Source organism: Ceratotherium simum, chromosome 17 (assembly GCF_057802395.1).
Source record: "Ceratotherium simum simum isolate JZ-2026a chromosome 17, ASM5780239v1, whole genome shotgun sequence".
NCBI classification, from domain to species: Eukaryota; Metazoa; Chordata; class Mammalia; order Perissodactyla; family Rhinocerotidae; genus Ceratotherium; species Ceratotherium simum.
Genome location: NC_141916.1, coordinates 11,435,268 through 11,461,554, shown reverse-complemented (window position 1 = coordinate 11,461,554; position 26,287 = coordinate 11,435,268). Strand labels below are relative to the sequence as shown.

Here is a 26,287-nt window from a genome sequence, read left to right as displayed (position 1 = left end):
GACCTTGCAACAAAGCAGCCCCAGACCTAGGCGGGAACCAGGCCAGCCAGGCCGCATCCCCTTCGTCTCGGTGGCCGCTCCCAGTCCCCAGGGGCCACGCCTCCGCGCGCCACCCCAGCGCCAGGTGAGCCCACCCTCGGCGGGCGTTGGGCGGCGGGGGGCGGCGCCATCCCCGCCCCGCCCCGGTCGCGCGCCCGCCGGCAGCCTCCGGTCACGTGACGGCGGCGCAGGTGAGCACCGCTTCCGGGGTCGGGAGCCTGCCGCGAGGCCGCTCCCGCCTCTGCTCGGTCGGGTGTGCGGGAGACTATGGCGTCCTCCTCGGTCCCGCCGGCCACCGCACCCGCGGCGACAGCGGCCCCCGGCCCGGGTTTCGGCTTCGCCTCCAAAACCAAGAAGAAGCATTTCGTGCAGCAGAAGGTGAAGGTGTTCCGGGCGGCCGACCCGCTGGTGGGCGTGTTCCTGTGGGGCGTAGCCCACTCGGTGAGACCCGGCCCTAGCCCCCCGCGGCCCTTCCGAACCCCTCAGCTCCTGCGCCCCGGGCGTCCCTGCTTCCAGGCTCCCGCCTCCGGAGCCCCTCGCGCTACAACTTTACCCCTCACCCCGGCTGTCTTGGTCCCCGCCCACCACCCCCAGGTGTGCCCCCAGCGTTATCTTCTCGCTCTAGACCTTTTTTGAACGTTGACTTTTGTCTCCCCCTCGCCCTTTACTCCACTCTAATTCCGCCTTCCCCACCTGAAATGCAGCTCCCTGCCTCCTTCCTGCCAGGTCCGGCTCAGCCCCAGGCTGCGGAGACCGGCCAGGACCCGGCTCGGCTCCGGCTGGAAGGACATTAGGGGGAGTGGCTCCTCAGGGTTGGTGGCGGTGAGGTCTCTTGTGAGAGAGTGTGTGTGTGTGGAAGGGGAGCAGGGTGAGGGGGATCGTTCACTTTACTTTCCACCTTGCTTTCCAGCCGCCGTCCTTGACTTATGAACCTTGGCTTTGGGGGAAGCTCTACGTTTCCGGGACCTTTTAATCCTGCTTGTCCCTTCCTTTCTCTTCCAGAGGTACAGCATTCCAGAGAAGCTGGCCCACCCTGAGCCTAGTGGTTGCACTCACTCAGGACTTATGTATATATGCCTTTGGCCTTGACTGCCTCCCCAGTGCTGGCTGGAGTGATGGTGTTTGGTGTGAGTGGGGGTCATCTTTGACCAAAGAGATGACTGAGGACCTCTGGTCCTGGGGACGCTATGGTGGTGAACTTTAGAAGCAGGGAACTGCTGTGTGGATTTGTCCTGGGAATCAGGAGGCCAGAGACGCTAGTGTATCTCTTTTCCTGAGGATGCCACAGGAGAAGGTATGTGGCAGGCAGTATTTTATAAATCAACTTCCTTGGATGGTGACCGTCATGGCAGGATTGTGGAGGTGGAAGGGGGTGAGGAAGAATACAATTTTTGTCACATTCTTAATTTGTGGCTGAGAATGTCATTTGGGGTCCGTCAGCTCCCTTTGGCATTTGTAGCTCTGTGGAGTGCTCCCAGCTCCCTGAGTGGTAATGTCTTATCAGCCAGTATCCAGTCTAAGGCACTTGGTATGGGCAAGGCTGGTGGAGGTAGAGCTGCCTCTCATATGTACCTTCGAGGTGACTTATCTATCCCTTTGGGAGGGGTTTGGGGAATCACACAGAAGACCTGCCTCAGCTTCCCTAGGTATATATACTTTAGTGTCAACACCCCACCCTCCAGCCAACACACATTTCCTTCAAGTGTCTGTAATGGAGAAATTCCTTGAACATATGTCTTAGTGATGATTCAGCCTGCTTAACAGCAGGTGGCGAGGAGGGGGCATGAAGAACTATAGTTGAATTTTAGGCTAGGAATCTCAAGTGGCTTTTTTTTTTTCCTGGAGCAATATGTTCTGTCCTCCTTTTCTGCCGAGAAGGAGAGGAGCTGGGTTTCGCTGCCGTGTGTGGGATTTAGGTTAGCCTGCGCTTCGTAACCTCTGTGGGACGATCAAGTAAGGATAGGCAAGGCATACGTGTATTCAGTTAATAAACACTCTGGACCACCATGTGCCCAACATTGTGCTAACTAGGATCCTGAGAGATACAGACGACTAGAACTGGTCCTTGCTCTGGAAGAGCTCACAATCTAGGGGGGACTTAAATAAACTAGAGACCAGAACCATATGACAAGTGCACTATTAAAGGTGGGTGAAAGATACTGTGGCAACACTGGGGAGAAAGCACAGCTCCTCAGGATTTCTTAGTACAGGAGCTCCCTTTGCACCCTGAATTAGCAGACTCCTGATTCTGGGGGCTGAGAAGAGCATGTGATGCTTGCATCCTTTGGGCTGTGGGTTGATTTGACTTTAGTGAACAGACTCCTAATGAGCTCATATCCTCCGTCTGCCTGCATTCCCTCTGAAATCAGCTGCTCTTCTTTTACCTTACACCTAGGCAGGTGGGGACCTACTGCAGAGAACTGGGTCAGAGTGGTCTGGAAGGACTGGTCCTGTTTGTAAGCAGATGCCTCCTGCAGGATATGGCCATTTCATTCTTGTTGCTGTTGACCCGTCAGCAGCCATTAACTCTTGTGTACTTTAAAAATGCCTTTTGTTTTGTTTTTAATGGAGCATGGAACTGTTTGTCTTGAGTGTCTTGAGTCTGCAGAGGGTGTTTTTTTCCTCTAGAATTTCTCACAGCTTTAAAAATAGTCCTGAGTTGCTCACAGGGTTTGCCTAATATAAAATGACTGTTGTGAGCATGAAGTTCCACGGGGGTGGAAGTGTGAGGGGCTGTGTGTGAGGGTTGCTTACTGCAGTCCTTGTTGGGCAGCAGAAGAGGTCAGACACATTCTCTCACCTCTGCCAGGTATATGCATAACCAGTGTTGTTTTTTTTTTTTGTGAGGAGGACTAGCCCTGAACTAACATCTGATGCCAATCCTCCCCTTTTTTCTTGAGGAAGATTGGCCCTGAGCTAACATCCATGCCCATCTTCCTCTGCTTTATATGGGACGCCGCCATAGCATAGCTTAACAAGTGGTGTGTCGGTGTGTGCTCGGGGTCTGAACCTGCTAACCCCGGGCGCGCGCACCTAACCACTTGCGCCACCCGGCCGGCCCCTGCATAACCAGTGTTTTTAAAGGAGTGAGGTTTGAGTTGCCCTTTTCTGACTCTTTCCCATACACAGTGTATAAGTAGCTCTCCACACCCCTACTCACTGCCTCCCTGTTCTTGTTTTGGTTTATCAGATCAATGAGCTCAGCCAGGTGCCTCCCCCGGTGATGCTGCTGCCAGATGACTTTAAGGCCAGCTCCAAGATCAAGGTCAACAATCACCTTTTCCACAGGTATGTGGGGATCCCCGCCCTTCTCATTTCAACCTTCCTAGAAAAGAGTAATAAATAATTTTAAGAGTTAAGATTCAGTAACTTGAATGTTTTCGATTTAGAAGGAAACTGACAAGTTGTATTGTCTAATCTCCTTCCACATGCAGAAATTGTGCAAAGAAAGCATTAAAATAATCTCCAATGTTTCCTAAACCCTTATGTGTGTGTACTAGTTTATCTCTCCTCTAGCCTGGTAATTCCAGAGAGGAAATATATTTAGATGCCATTACTATTAGCTTCTGATACAGACTCCCTGAAAGAAATACCTCCGTCCTCTAAGCTCTCCTAGTATCAGAAGATGCCATTCAAAACAGTGGCACCTATTGCTGATTTTAGGATGTCTAACTTGCATGACGTTTGGGAAATGCTGCGGTTTGGATGGGCAGTAGATCCTGGTTCTGCTGAAGCCACTTGCCAGTGATATGACTCAAGCAGGTCACTCAGCCACCCTGAGTCACAGTCTCTCCTTCTATGAAATGGGAATAATATATCTTTAAAGGACCTCACAAGGGTTTTATGAGAATCAAATAAGGTAATATATGTGAAGGTGCTTTATAAACTGTCAAGCTCTATGTAAATGTAAAGCGATATTGTTACTTTGTTTTCTTACCTTGAAAACCCCTATTTCAGGGAAAATCTACCCAGTCATTTCAAGTTCAAGGAGTATTGTCCTCAGGTCTTCAGGAACCTCCGTGATCGATTTGGCATTGATGACCAGGATTACTTGGTGAGAGTCCTTTATGGGGTGAGGGTAGTCCTTTCTCCCTAACAACTGGGGAATCCTTGGGACAGTCATGTTTGGAGAATCGAGAGCCTTGGCAAGTATTATTCTTTACCTTTTTGTGATCACAGGAATCTTCAAAAATCTGATGAAAGCTATAAACCCTGTCCTTGGGAAAAAATGTAGATACATTAAAAATTTTTCTTTCAATTTCATTCAGTCCATATATGGACACCACATTAAGAACCCTTGCTCAACCTCTTACACCAGGGTTTTATCCACTTTCTGATGCATTCGTTTGACCATTATCCTATAACTTGCATCTCCATATAAAGGGGCAGGAAAAGATCTCTGGCCTCTTCTGTGTCCCCAGGTGTCCCTCACCCGAAGTCCCCCGAGTGAAACTGAAGGCAGTGATGGTCGCTTCCTCATCTCCTATGATCGAACTCTGGTCATCAAGGAAGTATCCAGTGAGGACATTGCTGACATGCATAGCAACCTCTCCAACTACCACCAGGTCAGGCCTCTCTTCAGCCTCGTTCTTTCTCTCGGCTCCTCCCTACTCATAGTGCCAGAGCACATGGGGAGACTTCCTATCCCTTTTCCTCCCTACAACCCATTTTTCCCCAAGAAGCACTTGATATCATGTTTTTGAAAACTAGGAATTTCAAAAAAAAGCCTCTCCGTACCTATTTGTGTTTGACTAAATAGAAGAATTTAGTAATGTCCCTTATCATTTGGTACTTAACGATCTCAAACCCTGTGGATTGATACATAAAGCACACACATATAGCAAAGTATTAACTATAGAGTAAGTCAGAATTAGGTGAGGTGTTAACACCAAATATACTATTAGGAATAAATGCAGTTTGGGGAGAAAACCAGAATAAGTGCACAACTGGGATAAATTGGAGGGGAAAAGTCATGATTATATCCAGCCCTAAGTGGGATTAGGGAAGCTATTCTGTCTGATCAGATTAAATTGGAATATGGAGTTTCTGGAATATTTTGGTGATGAAAACACTGCCCAAATATCTTTCTACTGAAGAAAAATCTCACCAAAATCAATGAGCAATGAATGAATGAAAGACTCTAAAAGGAGTCTTTGGTTTATTCAGCAAATATTGAATGTCTCTTATTACTAGGCCCTATGTTACGCAATGGAGAAAGAGGTGAATGAAATGGTTGTGGTCCTTAAGGATCTCTTGGTCTAATGGTGGAGACCAGTAAGCTAGCATTAGCACACAGCAAGATGTGTGCAATAGTAGAGGTATGTACAGAATGCTCTGGGGCTGCAGAGGAAGAGCATCTCAGCTCACCTAGGGGAAGAGGTGCACTGGGAGGCTCAAAGAGAGAGTTTTAGAGAGAGTTATCATAGGAGCTGATTCTTGAAAGACTAGTAGAGACTAACCATTGGACAAAGTGGAAGAGAGCATTCTAGGCAAGGGAAAACAGCACTTGTGAAGACACAGAAACATGAGAGAGCTTGGTGTTGGGGAACTGCAAAAAATTCAGTGTGGCTGGGATATGGTATTGGCGAAAAATAGTTAGGTAGGAGCCAGATTGTGAAGGGTTTTATAAGCCACGCAAAGAGTTTGGGCTTTATCCTGAAGGCGGTTTGTAGGGGAGTGATATATATGTTACTTAGAAATAACACCAAGCATTTTAGGGAATGGATTGGAGGGGGGAATACTGGGAGTGGAGATACCTGTTAGGAGGTAATTATAATAGTCTAGGTGAGAAGTGACAGGGGCCTGGAGGAGTGATGGTGGTGGAGATGGAAAGGAAGACCTATGGGAGAATTGTGGGAATTAAGGCAAAGGCACCTCCAAATTCCTGGTTAGGGATAACTGGGTACCCATTCACCAACAGTTGGGAAGCAGAAAAAGAAACAGGTTTTTGGAGGAAGACAGTTCTGATTTAGACATGTTGAGTTTGGGGTTTCTGCAGTTCATCCAGGTACAGATGTCTAGCAAGTGGTTGAGGTACAGAGTTCAGGAAAGAGGATGAGACTAGGAGTCTAGATTTGAGAGTTATAGGTCAATAGAAATTAAAGCCACGAATATAGATAATATTATTGAAGGGAAGTGTGGGGTGAAATGAAAAGAAGGTTGAGGACAGAATCTTAAGGAGCAAGAAGAGAAAAGAGCCTATAAAGGAGACTCAGAGTAGATGGACGCTCTTCATTATTTATGCCCTACTTCATTCGATACAGGATTTGAGGACAGAGAGGAGGAGGAGCAGAAGAGTGGTATGATGGGAGCGGAGGGTGAAGAGAGTTTTAAGGAGAAATGAGTCAGTAGTATCAAGTGCCACCCAGTTGAAATATGACAATCACCAGATACCCATTGGATTTGGCAACCGAGGGATTTGGGGGAGGGAGGAGCAGAGAGATTTCAGAGGGGAAAGGAGAGTATAAATCTCATTTCACTGATTTGAGGTGTGAATGAGAGATAGGAAGTAGATTGATTGCTGACTAATTTTCTGAGAGGTTGGCTATGAAGAGAAGTAGGCAGCATTACTGAGAGAGAGAGATGGTAGCATTAAAAGAGGAATTTTGTTTTTAGAATCCAAATTTATAGGCCATCATGCAAACATTTTTACTGTGAGAATCTAGCCCACCAAGAAACATTGGTTCTAGATAAAATCATTTCACTGAAAAGCAGAGGTAATTTCTAATCCTGGTTCTGTGACCACTTGCATACAAAAAGGATAACACCTACCTTGCCCATCTCAAAGAATGATAAAGATGAAATGAGCGAAGGCACTTTAAAATTTAGAGATATTATACAAATGGAATAAATCAGAGGAGATGTGGATTCAGAAACTGTATGAATAACCAGGGGCATCTTTAGAAACACCCCCCCCCACCCTTTGACCTTCTTGTAACCTGTCTACTTGAAGTTTTCTGCCCCACTCTGGAATGGTAGTGTTTGAATTCCCATCCCTGGGTTTTGTATATCTGCTGCTCAGCCTCTCCGCATTCCTTCCTCCCTTCCACCCCAGTACATCGTGAAGTGCCATGGCAACACACTGTTGCCCCAGTTCCTGGGCATGTACCGAGTCAGCGTGGACAGCGAAGACAGCTACATGCTGGTGATGCGCAACATGTTTAGCCACCGTCTTCCTGTGCACAGGAAGTATGACCTCAAGGTAAGGAGAGGAGAGCCAGGCCTGAGGGGGAGGCTCCTGATGACCTGAGTGTGGAGAAGGGCCTGGGAGGGCACTGGCTCATTCATTTTAAGGAAAGAAGACTGGGCTTGAGCATGCATCTTAGGAGCTGGATGCTGACTGTTCCTTTAGCCACTTCTGCTGACTTGTCTTTGGGTCTCTCCACAGGGCTCCCTAGTGTCCCGGGAAGCCAGCGATAAGGAAAAGGTGATACTGATTTTAGGTGATAGGGTGAGGGATGGGGGAAGGCAGGTGAAAGGGATCTTCTTAGGATCAAGAGGTAGGGATCACCAGCTATTTATTCTTATTTTAATCTACTGAAAAAGATGTAAACTTGTACTGATCCAGGGATTGTTTGGAAGGGGCAGGGGGAACAGCTGCTTTGTCACTGGCATCGGTTATTCCATGTGGAAGGTTTGGGGATGGGTGAGGATGCCAGACTCTTAAGAGCAAAATGCTTACCCTCCACCTCCCACTCTGGACTCTCCTATTCAAGCAGCTGTTTTTTCTTAAGAAGAAAGAAAAGTCAGCATGGAGAGTCTTTATTGAAAACTATAAGCACAAAGTAGTGGGCTGTGACTTGGGGTACAGCTGCAGTGACTGGTCTGGGGAAGCCCCTGGAGGTGAGAACAAACTCTGGGGCAGCACCCCAGTGTGGAGTTGGGTGAGAGGGATCATGAGAGCTCCCTCCCCTAGAGGCCTCTTGAGTTGGAGACAGAGCCCTAGATAGAGCAGGGTCCTCTGGGACCTTGGGGGAAAGGATATATTGCCAAGATGTCCCTTTACCTGTTCTCAGGTTAAAGAATTGCCCACCCTTAAGGATATGGACTTTCTCAACAAGAACCAGAAAGTTTACATTGGCGAAGAGGAGAAGAAAGTATTTTTAGAGAAGCTAAAGAGAGATGTGGAGGTAATGACTGGGGTGTTCTGGGAAGGGCTTTGTTTCCTTTTTTGCTCCCCAGAGGTTAGCTCTCTCTCCCATTCACGATATGAGGGAACTCCTCCCCTTCCCTTTATTCTTTGGGCTCTCTGCATGTAGGGGAGTTGGGTATGAGATGTGAAACCCCCCTAGAGGGGACCCATGGATGGGGGAACTGGAATGAGCTAAAAGGATGACCTTAGATACCAGGACTTTTAGGTACTAAAGGGCAATGGTATACTCCCAACTCTCTAGTTTTACACTTCCTTTCCCCAGGAGGGCCCCAGAAATTCAGGGGTGGAGGTATAAGGGTGGTACCTGGGAGTGGGGAGGGAGAGCTGGGGTGTCTGATTTGTCAGTGGGGTCTCAGTTCCTAGTGCAGCTGAAGATCATGGACTACAGCCTTCTGCTGGGCATCCACGACATCATTCGGGGCTCTGAACCAGAGGAGGAGGGGCCTGTGCGGGAGGAGGAGTCAGAGGGGGATGGGGACTGTGGCCCGACAGGACCTCCTGCTCTGGTGGGTTCCTATGGCACCTCTCCTGAGGGTATCGGCGGCTACATCCATTCCCATCGGCCCCTGGGTCCTGGAGAGTTTGAATCCTTCATTGATGTCTACGCCATCCGGAGTGCTGAGGGTGAGAGAGATCCTGGAAATTTTAAGAGTGGGGAGGGTTGTCCTTGGCAGACAGAGAGCAGGGTGGTGGGTAGAGAGACTGGTTAGCTTTTCAGAAGAGATCTGACTGGTTCCTGGGAAGAGGGGATTGGGGCTATACTTGCTTTTCATTGCTGGTCTCTCTCCCCAGGGGCCCCCCAGAAGGAGGTGTATTTCATGGGCCTTATTGACATCCTGACACAGTATGATGCCAAGAAGAAAGCAGCTCATGCAGCCAAAACTGTCAAGCATGGGGTGAGGGTTCCCCAAAGCCTTGCCTTTCCTGTCTTGACTGTTATTTGGGAAGAGAGAGCCTCTTGTGCCAGAGCAATGGGGTGGCAAAAGGATAAAGGGTTGGGTATGGAAACGGTCTGGAGTAGAACAGAGGGCGGGCAGTGGGGAAGGGGCGTGGGGTGGCCTGACACCGTGTTCTATACCTCCTCTCACAGGCTGGGGCAGAGATCTCTACTGTCCATCCTGAGCAGTATGCTAAGCGATTCCTGGATTTTATTACCAACATCTTTGCCTAAGAGACTGCCTGACTCCATGGTGACTGCTGGCAAGGCTTATGTTCAAGGTGGTGGGGTTCTGAGGGGCTTGGGGGAATTGTGGATATTCTGGCCACTACTTCTTCTCTTCCTCCTTTGCTAAATTCAGGCTAAGGCTCCTTGCATCCCCACAACTCCATCTTGTTGAGCGGGCTCTTCCTGGCCCTCAGAAATACGTCGTCCCTTCTCCCCTTTGTCCGGTTTTCCTCCTTTGCCCTCCCCTCCAACAAGTCTGCTTGCTTCATGAGAGCGTTACTGTTGACTCTCCCAAGTGCCTTGAGATTTGTCAAGTGTCCTGTTGTTTCTATAACATAGGAAGAGCTGGGGAAGGGGGTTGTTTGCCAACTTCAGGACCTGACTGGACAGATGGACCCAGCTCAAGCAACTACTCTGGATGCACTTTGCTGTGTGGGATGAACTAAGAGTATTTGAATTTTGCTGATAACTTTATAGAACTCACTGTGGCATGCTTCCTTCCCAGTGGGCCCTGGGATGGAAGAATTTCAAGATACTACAGATGTGGGTGCTGGCATGTACACATATGATGGGACATGGCCAGTCTTACACACAGGTGGGGTGGAGAGTGGTCAGCAGGCTGGCACCTCATGGAGGTGGGACCTAAGAGGTCTCTTGATTATGCAGGGAATTGGAGAAGGTCTATGTCAAGGATTGACTACTCTCCAGTCTCTTCCCTCACCCCACTTCCACCCCGACTCCTGTACTTCTGGGTGCGGGACCCCAGAGATGGCCACAGCGTTCCAAAGGTGTTTGATTGACTGTTGCTGCTCTTCACCAGGACCTCATACCCATCTTGGGGCTGGAACCCTTCAGTGGGGGTGCGGCCTGGGATGATGGGGCAGGGGTGTAAGGTTCATTCTCCATGTTAAATTTCCTTTCTTCGTGTCTAGCCATCCCTGTGGTTTTAGTCCTAGCAGAAGGCAATATCACTGCCTGGGTCAACCCTGGTCATGTAAAGAGGAAGCCTCAAGTGTGGGAACCTCCTCTGCTCCCTGGAGGTGTGCACCTAGCATACTCCCTTCCCCGACCCCTACTCAAACCGGTTTTCCAGTTGGTTTTGTTATTCTGTTCTCTTCTGTCCTATCTTATACTGCTACTGTGTCTCCCAGGGGACAGATGGCCTTGTTTGTCATCTTCACTCTCAACCCCTAGAGAGGAGTCAGAGCCATAACTCAATCACCCAGCCCCCTCCAAAGAGGGTTGAGTTGATTCGTGATAGTCTCAGAATGTAGAGGACCCTGATGAGCTGAGATAGTGTCCTCCCCTCCCCCCAATGCCTTTGGGGCTAAGGAAGCCATTCTTTTTGCTATCCTCTATCTCCCATGAAGCTTCTACATTTTTTTAAACATAAAGATGGGTATACCAGCAGCTGGCCTGTGGGGATGCAAAGATTCTTCGCTCTATATCTGGCTGGACTGATCTGTCACACAGAAGTCATGAGGTCATAAAGGAGAATTCCTCTCTCCCCTGCATCTTCTACTCCAAAGGAAGTAATGAGGAGTCCCCAGTGAAGGATTGGAGCCCCTACCATACCTTCCTGTCAGAAGTCTGATGGATCTTTTTCATTCCAAGTCTACCTTTCCCCTGTTGAATGCAATAAAACTCCATGACACCAGCAACTGTTGTTCTTTAGAAATGGGTTTTCTGACCATGTGGCTAATGTATCATGAGCGGTATGGTCTTCATTAGTTGTTTCTGTTTTTCATCTTTTTTGTTTTATTAATAGAAAAGATCTTGTGTATTTACTCCCATTGCTGTCACTATATAGAAAATAAATTATTGAATCCAAATTCCTTCAGAGAAATGCCTCTTGTTCCCCCCCCCTTTTCTGAGGAAGCCTGTGCTTAGGTGTACAGAGACCAGAGGGAGAATTCTCATCTTTAAGTTGTTGGGCCCCTAACTAAGGCTGTGGGTTTCTAGATAGATGGTTGTGAACTTAAAGGTTGCGAGGGCTGTGCATGGGAATGGAAAACTTATTCTCCAACTTTGTGGAAGTTCAGCTATAGGGGGGCCAGGGGGAACTGAGACGAGATGACTCTCTCTTTTCCCCCAGGTCCTGGGCTTGATCACACTCCCATCTCAGTAAAGATGAGTGAGCCTCTCAGCTCAGGCACGCAGGCACGCACGCACGCACGCAGGCACCACGCACCGCAGGCAGCATGCACGAGCTAAAAGAGATGGAATTCAGTGTTCCCCCAGGCTTCCTGGGGAAGATGTCCTCTGCCTGGAAGGCAGGAAGAGTACATACAGCAAGGTCCTGGGAAAGTGAAGAAGAAAGTGACCAACCCTCCAGCCCAGAGGGGGAGTGAAGAAAGGGGGTGGACAAATAGAGGTTGTTGCCAGTCTAGGAGATCAGTACTGCCTGGGGAGGAGGCCATTTGGCTGGTGGAAAAACCTGGCTTGATGTGGCCCCAGGGATCCGTGAGTTGGACTGGGGGCGGAGATTGCTCTGATGTGGGAAGCAGAACAGAGCACAGCTTTCTTTTTTTTCTGTGAGAGTTTTTAACTATTTCAACCATAGACTTGACCCCACCTCCCGCCAAGGCATTTAAAAAAAATGTATTCACTCCCTATCCTGCACCAGCCTCAATATCCCTGTTTGTGGAAAGAGAAAAATCAGAGGCGCTCACCAATAGCCATCTGGGAACAGGTTGTTGGGGTCACAGAAGGTAACAATCTAGGAAAAGGCAAGAGATGAGGGAGGGGATTGAAATGGTTTAGTCTTGGGGTTTATCTTTTAGAACCAATGCTATTCTTTTTACTGTGATTCTTCTTCCCATCCTATATTCTTCAAAGGCCCTTCCAGCATAAGGATCACAAAAAAATTGCCCCTCTTCCCCATCTACCTAAACCAACACTCCTCACCCACCCATCCACCACCAGCTCCCAGCAGCTGCCACGCAGCTGGCTGGGAAAAAGGGAGAGGGTTCCTGCCGGGAGGGGAAGGGAGAAGGGTGGCGTCTCTGAGGGATTTAACCTCCTACCCTCGGTTCCAGGACGCCACCCCCTCCTCCAAAGACTGGGACGGCGCCTCCATTTTTGTTTTGGGGCGGAAGGGCAGGGGCTGGTGGATAGAAGAGGTCAAAAGGAAACGGTGGTTATCAACCGAGAGGGGGGAAGAGGGTGCCGTCTTCCCTCGTTCCCTTCCCTTCAGTCTGCACCCCCTGCAAACTGCCCCCACCTTCTCAGGGTCTCCCCCCCCCTTGTTGCTAAGGCCCAGACCGTCATCCCAGCAACAGCCTCAGTCATGTGACCGGCAATGGCGGCGCTGACGAGAGGTAGGTGAGCCCGGCGACCCCCACACCCATCGCGCGACCCCCGGGCCCGGCTCGCACCCCCCGCGCGCCCTCCCGCTCCCCCTACGCCCCCTCCTCCGCTTCCTCCCCCCGCGCGCGGCGCCCGACTCCCCCACGCCCGGCCGATCCTCTTTCTATCACCCTCCAGCGTTGGCCTCCATTTGGGGGTTCTGGGGACCGCGATCGGCCGACATGCACCCATGAGGGGGCTCCGGGAGCTCCGGCGAGAGGGCGATGTGGGGAGTTGGTTCCGGGTCGGGTCTTGCAGGACGTCGTGGGGGGAGGGGTGCAGCTGCCTCGATTGATGCCCCCCGGGACCCTTGCCCTTCCCGGCTGCCCCTCTGCAGGCCTCTCTCCGGAGGGAGGGACTGACTCCGTGTCCGGCCTGGGTTGCCCCAGAGGAATCAGAGACCCAGCATAAACTGTAGCCCCGCCTCCCTTTTCCGTGCCGGCAGGACTTGGAGCTAAGGACACCTAGCTCCTGGGTTCCGTCTGATGGGGAGGGGCGTGTTCCACCTGGACAGACAGTATGAACCGAAGCTCTCGGGGTCCAGTTTCACTCTCTAAATCTCGAGGTGCATCTGGCCTTGAGGGAACTAGGGTGGAGGCACAAACGGAAATCCGCTCCCCTTTGGATCAGTCAAGGAATTAAGGTCACACTAATGGCCCCTCTTTCTATTTGAGCTGCATTTGGAGGTGGTGTAGGGACAGCTCTGTAGCTGAACGTGGCCAGACTCAGGGGAAACATCAGGCTCCTCCAGCCGAGTCCCTGAGGGAGCCCCACCCCTCCCTAAATGCGGGCTAGATTGCTGACCGGCTTGCACTTCGCCCTCCGTGCGCTGGGTTTATAAGGCGACGGTGAGAACTTCGTTATTGCAGGGGCTGCTGTCACTTTGTTCACATTCCAAACAGACTTCCGCAGAAGGGACTGGGTTAGCTCTCAAGGAAGGCTCCCTAGGGGCTGAATTATTTGGGAATGTGGAGCAGGCCGAGGAGTTGGGGAGCATAGGAGATATTCTTGTCCATGTGATCTGAGGGAGGTGGCAAGAAAGACCTCCATCTGCGTGGGTCTTTCCCTTCCTGACTTGTCTTATCTGCACCCAGGCTTTCTGGAGATCCTCAGAGCTGGGGAAGAAAAGAGGAAAGTTAGCATGTTCAAGTTCCTTCTTTAGCAACTTGGGGAGTGGCTGGGGAGGGAATTTTGCAGGAGAGAAGGAGAGGAAATGGAAGAGGAGTTTTTGTTTTGTGTCTGGACTGGCTGGGGAAAATGTTAACCTTTGTCATCATAACCCTTTACCTTCCTCCCTTCCCCCCAGTCCTGGTCAGCCGAGTGTGGAAATAGAGGGATTTCTGCTGCTGTTTCCGTCCATGGGCTTTCCAGGTATCTACCTCCCAAAAGAACCTCAATTTTCACCTTTAAATTGGTTTCCTCCATTCCATTTTCCAAGTAATCCCATTCCTACTAACTGACACCCAGGTTCCCATCTCTGTGCGGTGGGCTATTGGGTAGGGGCATGTGGGACCGGGGGAAGGGGTTTCTCACTTTCCTTCCTTTTCCTTTCCACCCACCAGGTCACACAACCTACAAGTAGGGAGCAGGGACACAGAGAGAGAGCCTGCATGCCAATTCTAAGCTCTTCAGGATCAAAGTGAGCAAAAAGGAGGTCAAAAAGTCTCCCTCCCCTTGAAAGAACCCGGTTTTCACTCAGAGGGGGGAGGGGCAGATCGTTTCTGTGATCTTGGGAGGAGTGTAAGGAGAACCAAGACTGATGCTTGGCCTAGATGATAGTAACAAAGTTATAGAAACTTTCTTGCTTGCTCTTCAGTGGGTGCTGGGGTTTGAAAGATGGGAGGAGATAGAAAATGAACTAGAGGGAGGAGTTGGGACTATGAGAGAGTAGAGGTAATACAGGTTTGGAAAGGAACCTGAAGTAGGAGGCACTGACATTTGTCAAATGGGGACCCCCCACCCTGAGTCCCTTTCACCCTGGGGGCAGTGTCGTTCGTCCTGTCCAGAATGGCAGCCTGTGGAGGCACCTGCAAGAACAAAGTGACTGTCTCCAAGCCTGTGTGGGACTTCCTGAGCAAGGAGACCCCAGCCCGACTGGCCCGGCTTCGCGAGGAGCACCGTGTGTCCATCCTCATAGATGGCGAGACTTCTGACATCTATGTTCTCCAGCTTTCCCCACAGGGCCCCCCCCCGGCCCCTCCCAATGGGCTCTACCTGGCCCGGAAGGCTCTCAAGGGGCTTCTAAAAGAGGCAGAGAAAGAGCTGAAGAAAGCTCAGAGGCAGGGGGAGCTTATGGGCTGCCTGGCGTTGGGGGGTGGGGGGGAGCACCCCGAGCTGCACCGCCCAGGCCCACCTCCTCTCCGAGCAGCCCCGCTCCTGCCCCCAGGGGCACGGGGACTCCCCCCACCTCCACCTCCCTTGCCCCCTCCTCTTCCTCCCCGCCTTCGGGAAGAGGCAGAAGAGCAGGAGAGCACTTGCCCCATCTGTCTGGGGGAGATCCAGAACGCCAAGACCTTGGAGAAGTGCCGGCACTCGTTCTGTGAGGGCTGTATCACCCGGGCCCTGCAGGTGAAGAAGGCCTGCCCCATGTGCGGCCGCTTCTACGGGCAGCTGGTGGGCAACCAGCCCCAGAATGGGCGGATGCTGGTCTCTAAGGACGCCACACTCCTACTGCCCAGCTATGAGAAGTACGGCACCATCGTCATCCAGTACGTCTTCCCGCCCGGTGTCCAGGGGGTAAGAAGACTCCAGTCTGCCCTTACCCTTCGGTTTTCCCCAGGCTCGTTCTGTGACCTAAGAAAACTGGGTGAGGGTGAGTGAGTGTTAGATGGGATACAGTCTTGCTGTCTCCCAGCATGCCTTCCCACTCAGTGCCCTGGAGCTAGGACATCCCCTTGAGGCCCAGCTTCTCCATCCCCATGACCCCAAGGCGCACGTGAAAATCAGGTATGAGAGAAAGGAGTTGAATACTGTGTCCTTCGTGAACTTGCATGTCGACAGACATTCTTGGCAGAGGTGAATTCTGTGGAGATGGCGGCTCAGGTGCAGGCAGGCACAGCGGGAAGGGATCTAACCCTCCTAACAGAGCTGAGAGTGTTACTTGGTTCCAGATTTATGAGAGAGGAAAACCTTGATGACAGTGGAAGGTTAAAACAGGAGTGGTGGGGCCAGTGGTGCAAGCAGTTGAGTGCGCATGCTCTGCTTTGGTGGCCCAGGGTTCGCAGGTTCGGATCCCGGGTACGCACTGGAGCACCACTTATCAAGCTATGCTGTGGTGGCGTCCCATGTAAAGTGGAGGAAGATGGGCACGGATGTTAGCTCAGGGCCAACCTTTCTCAGCAAAAAAAAAGGAGGATTGGCATCAGATGTTAGCTCAGGGCTGATCTTCCTCACACACGCACACACAAAAATAAAAAAAACCAGGAGTGGTCGAGAGCCCACAGGTATCTTCCTGCTTGAGAAAGTAATTTCCAGGTCTGGTTTGCAGAGGGATGAGGAAGCTCAGAAGAAGGGTAATAGAAAAATGGAACAGGTTAGACACTGGAAGAAGCATTGGGAGTGTTGTCAGGTGGAGAAGGGAAGGCTGAAAGATAAAGTATTGTCTTCACATTTCTGCTGAGTTACCTGGAGAGTAAGGACCAGCTACCTTCCATCACTTCTGAGAATCCATTTGTTGCTGAACTGAGACTTGAGGGATCGAGACAGCAGAAAGAACCTCTTAACAATAAGGATTTTGTCCAGAAACAAGCTCCTGCTGCCCAGACCCCAGAGACTCTCCTTCCCTGAAGGGGTGTCAGCCTGTGGCTGCCCTATCAGCATTAGCTGGGGGTGCACAGAGAGAAGGCTGGCCAGGGCGACCTTCCCTTGGCGTCATAGGCCTTAAGATGTCCCGCTGCTCACTGCCCACTTTGCTTCTTCCCCCTCCTTCCAGGCTGAACACCCAAACCCAGGAGTTCGGTATCCTGGCACCACACGGGTGGCCTACCTCCCGGACTGCCCTGAGGGCAACAAGGTGCTGACCCTGTTCCGCAAGGCGTTTGACCAGCGTCTCACCTTCACTATCGGCACGTCCATGACCACAGGGAGACCGAATGTCATCACCTGGAATGACATCCACCACAAGACCAGCTGCACCGGAGGACCCCAGCTGTGCGGCTCCTTCATTTCCCCTCCCCTGGCTCCTCCCCTTCTCTCCATTCCCACTGAGGGAACAGCATCAACCCCCTCTCTCTGGGAGCCTCCTAACTGGAGAGGACCGCCCCCAAACTATTCAACCATCTTTCATCCCAGTTTCTCCTACATTCAACCTGGTCCTGATGGGCACGGCTTATCCTACAAAAATAAGCAGAATTGGGCTAAGTTTGGATAACCTTAGGGGAGGTGGGGAGGGGCTGGAATGGGGACCCCGAACGAGGGTGAGCATGGGGTAAGATGAGTAAGCCCCAACAGCTAACCCTGACCCTCATTTCTCTTTGCTCAAACTCCCAGGTTTGGGTACCCGGACCCCACCTACTTGACCCGGGTGCAAGAGGAGCTGAGAGCCAAGGGTATCACAGATGACTGAAGGACATCCCCTTTGCAAGGCCCCTGCCGTTCTCCTCCACTAGGACCCAACAGAAGCCTCTGTTCTCCTCTCTCCCTCTGCCCCCCCACACCACACTAGTCAGGCACCTGTCTGACTGGGGAAGGAGTTCAGAGAGGAAGGGGGCAGTCCCGTCCCCTGTCCCCCACTGGCCGAGTGCTTCAGTGCAGTGTGAGCCACTCCCTTCTGGCAGGGTCCCAGGCCCTGCTCCCCTCCTCCTATGTACATACTCCCAGCTTCCCTGGCCCTCTCTTGCCCTTGGCTTTTTCTGGTTTGTGCTGTGCTCCAGTGAGTAAGCTGAGAAAGGACCTGGGTGGGGAGGGCAGGGTCTCTTGAACCCCCCCTGCGCCCACATACTGCTCCTGCTGAACTTATCGGTTCAGGGGGCTTATTGGGCTGCTGTGAGCCCCCATGGAGCCGGCTGTGTGTGTTCTTCAGAAACAATTCCCCTTCTACCTTAACCTCGTCCTTTCTCTCCTGTGTCTCTGTCTGTCTTTCTCTCGCTCTTCTCTGCCCCCTATAAGGAGCCTCCTTACCCTGTTCTGGAATCGCTGCCAGACTGTAGCTTTTAATTTAATAAGAATAAAGTAAAATATGCAACTCTCTATGCCACACCCGTTCTGTTCTGTGGACCGGGTGGGGGTGGGGGTGGGGATGGGGTGGGGAGCAGGACTGCTGAGAAGGGGAGGGGGTGGTGATCGGGAGATCCCTGTGTGCCTCGCAGTCTCCCTGCCTCCCGAGGGCCTGGGGGGATGGCCTGTGCGTAGCGAGCTCTCTAAGAACACTGCGAAGCCCTGGATCACGCGTCGAAGCTGGAATCGGGATTAAGAGGAGTTTGTTTGTTGTCGAACTACGGTTGTAGAGAAAGGAACAACCCTATCCCTTCAGAGAAGTTTGGCTGGGGTGGGAGTGGGGGCGGAGCCGGGCAGGGGGCGGATTCGGCGGCAGCAACTCCCCGGACGCACGCAGGCCTCGGAGCCCCCCAGCTTCCGTGCCCCCTCGGCCCTGAAACTTGGATCAGGGTAGGGGTCCAGCATGAAGCCCCCGGACCGCCCCGCCCCTGGCCGCACTGACCGGATACTGGGGGTCATGGGTGGCATGCTGCGCGCATGCGCCCTACCCGGGCAGGAGGGGGTAAGAAAGGGGCACCACGGTTGGGTCCGGGGTCTTTAGGGGGCTTCAAGCCGGCTGCACCCCACAACTCAATTTACCCGCAAACAGGAATTCTGCGGGGCAGTCGCAGGAATCCGAAAGTTCCATTAAGAGGGTCGTAGCCACGTTCTGGGTGAACCACTCCCTGCACCCCAGCCTTGGCGACCCCCTTATAACAACGTGGATCATGACAGGAGGGAGAAGGGGAAGCGGGAGGTCAAGGCTGGGCGTGGAAGGCGGGTTCCTTAAGATCATTCTCTCCGCGCAGCTCCCAGAGAGAAGCCCCCTAGGGCCGGGGGGAACCGATCCAGAGTCTGACTGTACAGAGGGGGACCAGAGAGGGGAGCGTGAACGGGAGGTCCCCGCCTGGGCTCTACTGCCCGGTAAGAAGCTGGGGGTGGGGTGGGGCACAGTTTGCCATCCTGCGCAAAGTGGCGAATTCAAAGATTTGCTGCTCTTATTAGCATAAAGGTTCGCATCTAATTTGCATGAGACCCATTTAATCGCTGAGACCTCCACGCTTCTTCTCGCCGTCTAGTCCGCTGTGTGTCCCCCACCTCACCCGGTCCCGAGCCCCCGCAGGAGGAGTGTCCCCGCGCCCCACCCCTGGCCTCTCGCCAGCCCAGGCTCGGGACTTCGCCTTAATTGGTGATTAGTCTCAGCTGGAGTCCCGGGGCCTGGAGGAAAGAAGGGTCCGGCGAGAGGAAGGCACCTGGGTTATGTTCCCCACAAAGAGCTCCCCATCCACGCACCCCCTACTGGGGGGGCCTTGTCTACCCCAAGCGGCTAGGGACAGTCCCAACCACAGGACATCTTCGCACAGGCCAAGGCCCCATCCACCGCGCCCTACCCCACCGCAGAGGCCGAGGGGCGACCCGCGCAGACCCCACCGCCCGGCTTAACCCCCAGCCCAGTGCTCCGCACTCAGAGCCCGAGATGCGGGAGGGAGGGGGAACTCGGAGCGGGGGAGCCCAGGCCGGGGAGGAGGGACGGAGGCGCTGGGGACGTGGAGTGGGAATGTGGTGGTGCCTGGGGGAGGGGGTATTGGGGCGGGAACCCGGCACAGGCCGGAGGGGGGACTGGAGGGAGAGGGCGGAGCTGGGCCGCAGAGGCCCCTCCCCGCGGCAGCACCGCGGCGGGGCCTGTTATTCGGCTCGCGGCTCGGCCGGGACCCGCGCAGCGCCAGTGGCTCGGGGAGTCGGCCCCCGCCTCCTCCCTGCCCGGGCCTAGAACCACCCCCAACCCGAGAGGCCGGCGACGGAGCTGGAGCGGCTGCCGCATCCCGGCCCAGCCTTCCCCACTATCCCTCCCCTCCCCGCTGGACATCTGGACCCTGGGCCCCGCACCGATAGGGTTCCGGAAGCCCTCCCCGCCCAGCTCGGCGGCCGGGCCCCGCGCCGCCCTCTCTGCAGAGCCCCCAGCCCTCCTCCAGACCAGACTTCCGCCTCCCCCTGGACGCCCCCTCCCCGTTCCCTCCCTCCCCCCCTCCCCCAGCCTGGAGCGGGGTAGGAGGGAGGGGGGGTGTGCGCCCTGCGCCGTCCCCGCCCCGCCCCCCGTGATTCCCCCTGCATGGCCGGCCCGGGTGGGGGGTGCGGGGGGGCCCGGGCGCCATGCGGGGGGGGCACAAGGGGGGTCGCTGTGCCTGTCCCCATGTAATCCGAAAAGTGCTGGCAAAATGCGGCTGCTGCTTCGCCCGGGGGGGACGTGGTGAGTGCGAGGTCGCCAGGGCCCAGTGTTGAGTTGGGGGCGGGCTGAGGGTTCAGGACATCTGTCGGCCCTGGCCCTAGGGATTTAGAGGCTGGAGGCTGTACCTGTGTTTTCCAGGAAAGTGACTTCATAGATAATTCCTCTAAGATCCCTCTGCCTCCAAATTTCTATCAGTTCAAGTTAAGGAAATTGGGGAAGGGGCAGGGGACTCTTCTCTTTCTTGTAGTCAACTGGGTGTGAGAGAAACCCATCCACAATCCCCTTAGGCCTAGAACCGCCTTTTCCCTCAAATCCTTTAGCTGAGAATTGATTTCAGATCTGAAGAGGGACAAGGGGATGGAGGAATGAGGATGAAGGGTCTCCCAGGGGCTTTATCACAAATCGCAGCTCCTCTGTCCCTGAGCCCAGGCCAAAGATAACCCTGATGGGCTCTCCTCACTTGCCCCTCCTGTTGGGTTTGTGCCTGGGTTGGGGAGGTGGGCTGCAGAAGTCTTGTCTTTTTATAGTCGTTACTGTAATTGGTGGAGGAGAGGTCTGGGGGTGGCAGATGCGCTCTTAGCTCTCTTTCTTCTCCCCTTCTCAGAGAATGGTCTGTACCCATTGGAAGGGGGAGGGTTGTAAGAGAGCAGATGGCCACCCCCAGCTTCCAGTGTCTGCCCCATATGGCTGTCCCCACCCCCACATCTGTGCCATGCTCAGGATATGAGGGAACCTCCACATGTAACTGGGGGTTCCAGGCCTGGGGAGCTAGGTGTTTACTGACCCCCCTCACAAGGTGTCCTGCTGGAATTTTCTATCCTGGCCAACTCAAATGAGGGTGGCAAGAGAGCAACCCCTCTCGCTCTCTTGGGAGAGGGGCTGAGCATCATAGAAAGGAGACTTGCGGAGCTCCTTAGGGACCTTGACTCTGGAGCTGGAGCAATATCTATCTCCCCCTCTCCCCCTCCCCCCCATTAGAGTCCTATTCCATTGCTGGCAGTGAGGGGAGCATCTCAGCTTCAGCTGCCTCAGGCCTGGCTGCCCCCTCTGGCCCCAGCTCTGGCCTCAGCTCTGGCCCCTGTTCCCCGGGCCCTCCAGGGCCAGTCAGTAGCCTGAGAAGATGGTTGGATCATTCTAAACATTGTCTCAGTGTGGAAACTGAGGCAGACGGTGGCCAGGCTGGACCATATGAGGTGAGCAGGGACCATATGAGGTGAGCATGGATGCAGGACATCCATTAAGGACACTGGGAGAGAGGGCAGGTTGGGGGCCACTGGTCATTGGAGAGATATAACTACTGTCCTCTGAAACTTGACCTTTGCCCCAAGAACTGGATGCTGGAACCAGTTCTAGCCACAGGAGAGGAGCTGCCAGAACTGACCCTGCTGACCACATTGTTGAAGGGCCCTGGAGATAAGACGCAGGTATGAAGAAATGGGTCTGGAGCGACTCCCCTCACCCAAGAGGCATCCATTTGCTTACTCTAGGATATTCTTCCCTTCCAGCCACCTGAGGAGGAGACTTTGTCCCAAGCCCCTGAGAGTGAGGAGGAACAGAAGAAGAAGGCTCTGGAAAGGAGTATGTAAGTGTCCACACACTCTTCCTCCACCCCACAACTTCCCGAGGACTGTCCCTCCCATTTTAGATCTGAGACTTGGAATCTCCTCTGAGATTGGCTGTGGTAATGAAGGGGCTGCTAGTCCACGAGGAAGTGGCTAAACCAAGGATGCGCACTGCCGCTCTCTTCCCAGGTATGTCCTGAGGGAACTGGTAGAGACAGAGAAGATGTACGTGGATGACTTGGGGCAGATTGTGGAGGTAGTTCCCTTTTCCCTTCCCAGCCCTGGCCCAGCCCTTTCCCTCTGCTCAGGGCTAATTTTAGGAGTTGCCTTGGTGCTCCTCTGTTCCACCTTCCCCGTCCCTCCTACATCCTGGACTTCTTGGGGAGGAGGGTTTCCCGCTAGGGCTGGCCCCACACATTCATACTCCCACCCCAACCTTTCCACAGGGTTATATGGCCACCATGGCTGTTCAGGGGGTCCCCGAGAGCCTTCGAGGCCGTGACAGGATTGTGTTTGGGAACATCCAGCAAATCTATGAGTGGCATCGAGAGTGAGTGGTGGATCCTTGAGGGAGAGGGGGAGGGGCATATGGCTGGGCCCATTGTTGCCTGAGGAATGTTTAGAGAGGCTTCATGGGGAGCACTACTAGGGCGGACAGCTCTACCTTGCCAGTCGGGGTATTTGACCTGGCTTTTCCCTGCCAACTCCTCCAGCTATTTCCTGCAGGAGCTACAGCGGTGCTTGAAGGATCCTGATTGGCTGGCTCAGCTATTCATCAAACACGTGAGGGTTGAGGGGGTGGGGACCAGGAGGGAAGAGGTCTGGGCCTGGATCAGGGGTCTCTGAAGATGGGCTCTCTCTCCTTGGTAACCCTGCTCATTCTTAAACTCTGCCCCTGTTAGGAGCGCCGGCTGCATATGTATGTGGTGTACTGTCAGAATAAGCCCAAGTCAGAGCATGTGGTGTCAGAATTTGGGGACAGCTACTTTGAGGTCAGTGTCTGAGGTACCTTGGGGGAGGGGAGACAGAATCTGCATGAGCAGGCTTTCCAGGCTGCATAACCCCCCTGTCCCTGTCCCTGTCCCCAGGAGCTCCGGCAGCAGCTGGGCCACCGCCTGCAGCTCAACGACCTCCTCATCAAACCAGTGCAGAGGATCATGAAATACCAGCTGCTGCTGAAGGTCGGGACCACCAGCTCCCTGGGGTCACAACTGGTTGGGACAGCCCTTTCCTCCTCCATCTCCCTAGGGTTCCTAAGGCTCCCCCCAGACTTCCTGGGGGTCCTCACCTGTGTCCTCAGGGGAAGATGTGAGAGCTTCTGAGGATGTCCTCATGACCTCCCTGAGCATTTCTTTTCTACGTCTTAGGATTTTCTCAAGTATTATAGTAGAGCTGGGATGGATACTGAAGAGCTGGAGGTGAGGACTCCCAGGTCTTCCAGAATACACCACACACACCTTATCTTCTTTGTCTCCTGGGTCCCCCAGCCCCTTGGGTGGTGTAGAGCTGCCTGGTTTTCAGGGGGAGGCTGATTGGGGGTTGAAACACCGTCTGAAGAGGCCTCCTTCCCAACAATGACAATGCTCCTCTCTTCACCTGGGTCCCAGCAAGCTGTGGAGGTCATGTGCTTCGTGCCCAAGCGCTGCAATGACATGATGACCCTGGGGAGACTTCGGGGGTTTGAGGTATGGGGATGGAGCAGGAAACTGGAGGCCCAGTGCTCTTCTACCTGCATCTGAGCACTGGGGAGGTCATTATGGGGGACTGTCCTCTCCTGGGGCTGACTCCTTGGTTGGTTGGGAGTGTCAGGGGAAGGAGGGAGGAGCAGAGAGTTGCCCCTTTTCTTGTTTTTTTCTCGAAGGCCACTATCCTTTGGTTGTAGGGCAAACTGACTGCTCAGGGGAAGCTCTTGGGCCAGGACACATTCTGGGTCACAGAGCCTGAGTCTGGGGGGCTGCTTTCTTCCCGGGGTCGAGAGAGGCGTGTCTTCCTCTTTGAGCAAATCGTCATCTTCAGCGAGGCCCTGGGAGGAGGAGTGCGAGGTGGCACGCAGCCTGGATATGTGTACAAGAGCAGCATCAAGGTGGGGAGGGCTCTGACCGGGAGGGGCGAGGCCTCTGAGAGGATGGCTGGCTCTTGGATTTGTGGGAGAGGGCAAGAACCAGAGAGGGCCTGAAGAATTTGGGGGCTGTCTCCTATTTGCCAATCCAGGTGAGCTGCCTGGGACTGGAGGGGAACCTCCAAGGTGACCCTTGCCGCTTTGCCCTGACCTCCAGAGGGCCAGAGGGTGGGATCCAGCGCTATGTCCTGCAGACCACAGACCCTGCGGTCAGTCAGGCCTGGATCAAGCAAGTGGCTCAGATCCTGGAAAGCCAACGGGACTTTCTCAACGGTGAAGCTCTCACCCTCCCCTCCCGACCCATGCTCCCTGAGCCCGTTGACCCCCGAATCCCTCACTGCCCAATCTCCAATCCCTGCCCTCTGAACCTGGCTTCTCCCCGTCCCTCATCCCCACTATTCCACTCAAGATTTGGTAACTCAGAATCCCCTAAAACCCCAGCAATTTACATTGACTGACAGTTCTTAGGAGGGAGGGCAAAGAGGGAGGATGGCCTGAGCAGAGCCCCTAGGGAAAGGACCTGTCTCTGCCGTAACTCTCCTTCTGTTCCTGTCTTTGCCCCAGCATTGCAGTCACCCATTGAGTACCAGAGACGGGAGAGCCAGACCAACAGCCTAGGGCGGCCAGGAGGGCCTGGGGTGGGGAGCCCTGGGAGAATTCGGCCTGGAGACCGGGCCCAGGTCAGCACACACACCCCCATCAATGGCTCTCTCCCCTCCCTACTGCTGTTGCCCAAAGGGGAGGTGGCCAGAGCCGCCCTGCCCCTGGACACACAGGTATGAGGAATGGAGTTCCCTGGTTGTAGGGGCAGAGTGGGGAGGGCCTCTCTGGTTCAGGGATCCCCAAATCCCCTCCCCCAGATCATTCCTTTCTTCCTTTTGTCTGCCCCTTCCTACTTCCCATCTCTTATCCTCCCCTCTTCCAGTTTAACCTTGGGAGAAGTTGATGGTCTCAGATAACCTAAGATGTCTGGCAAGAGGAGGTGGCCTGAGTAGGGGCTTACACTGAAAAGACAGGAGTGAGGGCAGATTCCTGAACTTTTTGATCCTCTGACTTGAGTCTTTCTTCAGGCCCTCAGTGACATCCCCCAGGCTCCTCATGACTCTTCTCCAGTTCCACCAATTCCAAACACCCCTCCCTGCCGAGCCAGACTTGCCAAGCTGGATGAAGATGAGCTGTAACTGGTGAAGGCCATGGGGGTGGTGCTGACTCAGCCACCGGATTCCCTCAAGGAACTTCAGGGCAATCCTTCTGGCACCGCCCCGGAAATCCTCCCTCTTGGTGTGTCCAGAGGGCGGGCAAGGCTGGGTGGGGTGTTGACTTGGAGGAGGGTACCTAGACTCAAAAGGACTTCTTTGTACCCGAGGAACGCAGATTCCTTCAGCTCCCACCCCTATGCATGCATTACAGATCCCCCAAAAGGAGGATATGTGGGTGGGTGGGAGGGCTGGGGCAAGGGCCAGATACAAATGATTGGTTTTGGTTTTGATTTTGTTTTTTCTGTTTTCTGAGAATAAAGGTTTTGTTATATCACTAAGGCTGCTGTCTTGGCAGAGGGAAGGGTTCAGTGGGGTGAACTGGCACGGAAGAGATCAGCTGGCCTCTCAAATCAGTTGTCTGAGGAGGGGTCTGGTAAAAGGAGAAGGGCACAGGGTGGAAGATGAAAGATGTTGCTCTCTTGTCCCTCACCTGCAGTTGCAGCATCTCTCAGTCCAGACCTGGAGCTTGGGGCCACTGGAACCCCTAGATCCTTGATGTATCCTCCCCTTTACCCTTCTCTCCCTCCCATCTGGCCTCTGTTCTAGACCCCCCTGGAAAGCCCAGTGTAATGCGACTTCCCACCGCTCACCCAACACCCAGCCTCTAAAGCACCAAATGCCCAATGTACCTTTCCTTCTGAGGCCTCCATGTTCAGCTGAAGGAGAAGAGGAAGGCGGAGAGGATGCCGTGGGCTGTGGCCCCTTCTGGCTCTGGGTCTCTTTTTTTTTTGCTGTCTGGGAGGTCATAAGGCATATCCACACTGAGCAGGAAGGGATTCTTCTTCAAGCCACAGACCCAAGAGTAGAGAGCCCAAAGGGGTCTTCACCCCCCCCAACTTCTGGGACAGAGTGAGCCAAACGTGCAGAGACCCATGTCCAGAAGCCCTGTCCTGGGTCCTTGGGCATCAGTATGTCCACTGTGTCCACTCGTCCCCTGGGCCTGGTCACGTGTACTTGAGCTTCCTCAGTAGACAATAGACTGCTGGGGTGGGAGGGTGAGGAGGAGCTGGAGCCTCCCTGAGGGCCTGAGGTCCCTCTGGCTGACAATGGGGGGAGGGACCTCTAAGGGGGGGACAGGACGTACAGCCCAGATAAGACTTCTGGGGAACAATAGGAGGAATTGAAGAGGGGAGACCCACCCTTACTGTACCCCACCCCCAGGGCTTTGGGGTCAGGGACTGGGGACCAGAGGGTGAGGGGGAGTGGTGCTGAGGATTCTTGTG

The 26,287-nt window shown here is 53.7% G+C and overlaps 3 protein-coding genes across 9 annotated transcripts; all 3 read left to right on the top strand.

Annotated features, from left to right (window-relative positions):
• The first annotated feature begins 249 nt into the window (after positions 1 to 249).
• PIP4K2C (phosphatidylinositol-5-phosphate 4-kinase type 2 gamma) lies at positions 250 to 11,188 on the top strand. Its single transcript, XM_004429320.3, has 10 exons — positions 250 to 480; positions 3,230 to 3,327; positions 3,997 to 4,093; positions 4,461 to 4,604; positions 7,094 to 7,240; positions 7,427 to 7,465; positions 8,055 to 8,168; positions 8,548 to 8,815; positions 8,984 to 9,087; positions 9,282 to 11,188. Exons 1-10 carry the CDS (start codon positions 307 to 309, stop codon positions 9,360 to 9,362), a joined length of 1,266 nt encoding a protein of 421 aa, XP_004429377.1. The 5' UTR covers positions 250 to 306; the 3' UTR covers positions 9,363 to 11,188.
• A 387-nt stretch (positions 11,189 to 11,575) lies between these two features.
• On the top strand, positions 11,576 to 17,891 carry DTX3 (deltex E3 ubiquitin ligase 3). 4 transcript variants are annotated; one of them, XM_004429325.3, is made up of 6 exons: positions 11,576 to 12,676; positions 14,011 to 14,075; positions 14,267 to 14,343; positions 14,711 to 15,440; positions 16,636 to 16,853; positions 17,193 to 17,891. In XM_004429325.3, exons 3-6 carry the CDS (start codon positions 14,315 to 14,317, stop codon positions 17,266 to 17,268), a joined length of 1,053 nt encoding a protein of 350 aa, XP_004429382.1. In that variant the 5' UTR covers positions 11,576 to 12,676; positions 14,011 to 14,075; positions 14,267 to 14,314; the 3' UTR covers positions 17,269 to 17,891. The 4 variants fall into 4 exon arrangements, with proteins under 4 accessions (XP_004429382.1, XP_087298249.1, XP_087298250.1 ...); XM_087442125.1 differs by lacking the exon at positions 11,576 to 12,676 and adding an exon at positions 12,778 to 13,552 and having other exon boundaries at positions 14,692 to 15,440; XM_087442123.1 differs by lacking the exon at positions 11,576 to 12,676 and adding an exon at positions 12,769 to 13,552 and having other exon boundaries at positions 16,636 to 17,891.
• Positions 17,892 to 18,264: 373 nt separating this feature from the next.
• ARHGEF25 (Rho guanine nucleotide exchange factor 25) lies at positions 18,265 to 25,342 on the top strand. Of its 4 annotated transcripts, none has more exons than XM_087442121.1 (16): positions 18,265 to 18,420; positions 18,707 to 18,821; positions 21,103 to 21,317; positions 21,453 to 21,548; positions 21,630 to 21,706; positions 21,876 to 21,942; positions 22,133 to 22,236; positions 22,400 to 22,469; positions 22,589 to 22,678; positions 22,775 to 22,867; positions 23,054 to 23,104; positions 23,294 to 23,371; positions 23,569 to 23,769; positions 23,898 to 24,078; positions 24,370 to 24,485; positions 24,876 to 25,342. In XM_087442121.1, the coding sequence occupies exons 1-16, from the start codon at positions 18,322 to 18,324 to the stop codon at positions 24,984 to 24,986; spliced, it is 1,764 nt and encodes a 587-aa protein (XP_087298247.1). In that variant the 5' UTR covers positions 18,265 to 18,321; the 3' UTR covers positions 24,987 to 25,342. The 4 variants fall into 4 exon arrangements, with proteins under 4 accessions (XP_087298247.1, XP_004429384.1, XP_087298248.1 ...); XM_004429327.3 differs by having other exon boundaries at positions 24,370 to 24,581; XM_087442122.1 differs by lacking the exon at positions 23,569 to 23,769 and having other exon boundaries at positions 24,370 to 24,581.
• The last annotated feature ends 945 nt before the right edge of the window (positions 25,343 to 26,287 follow it).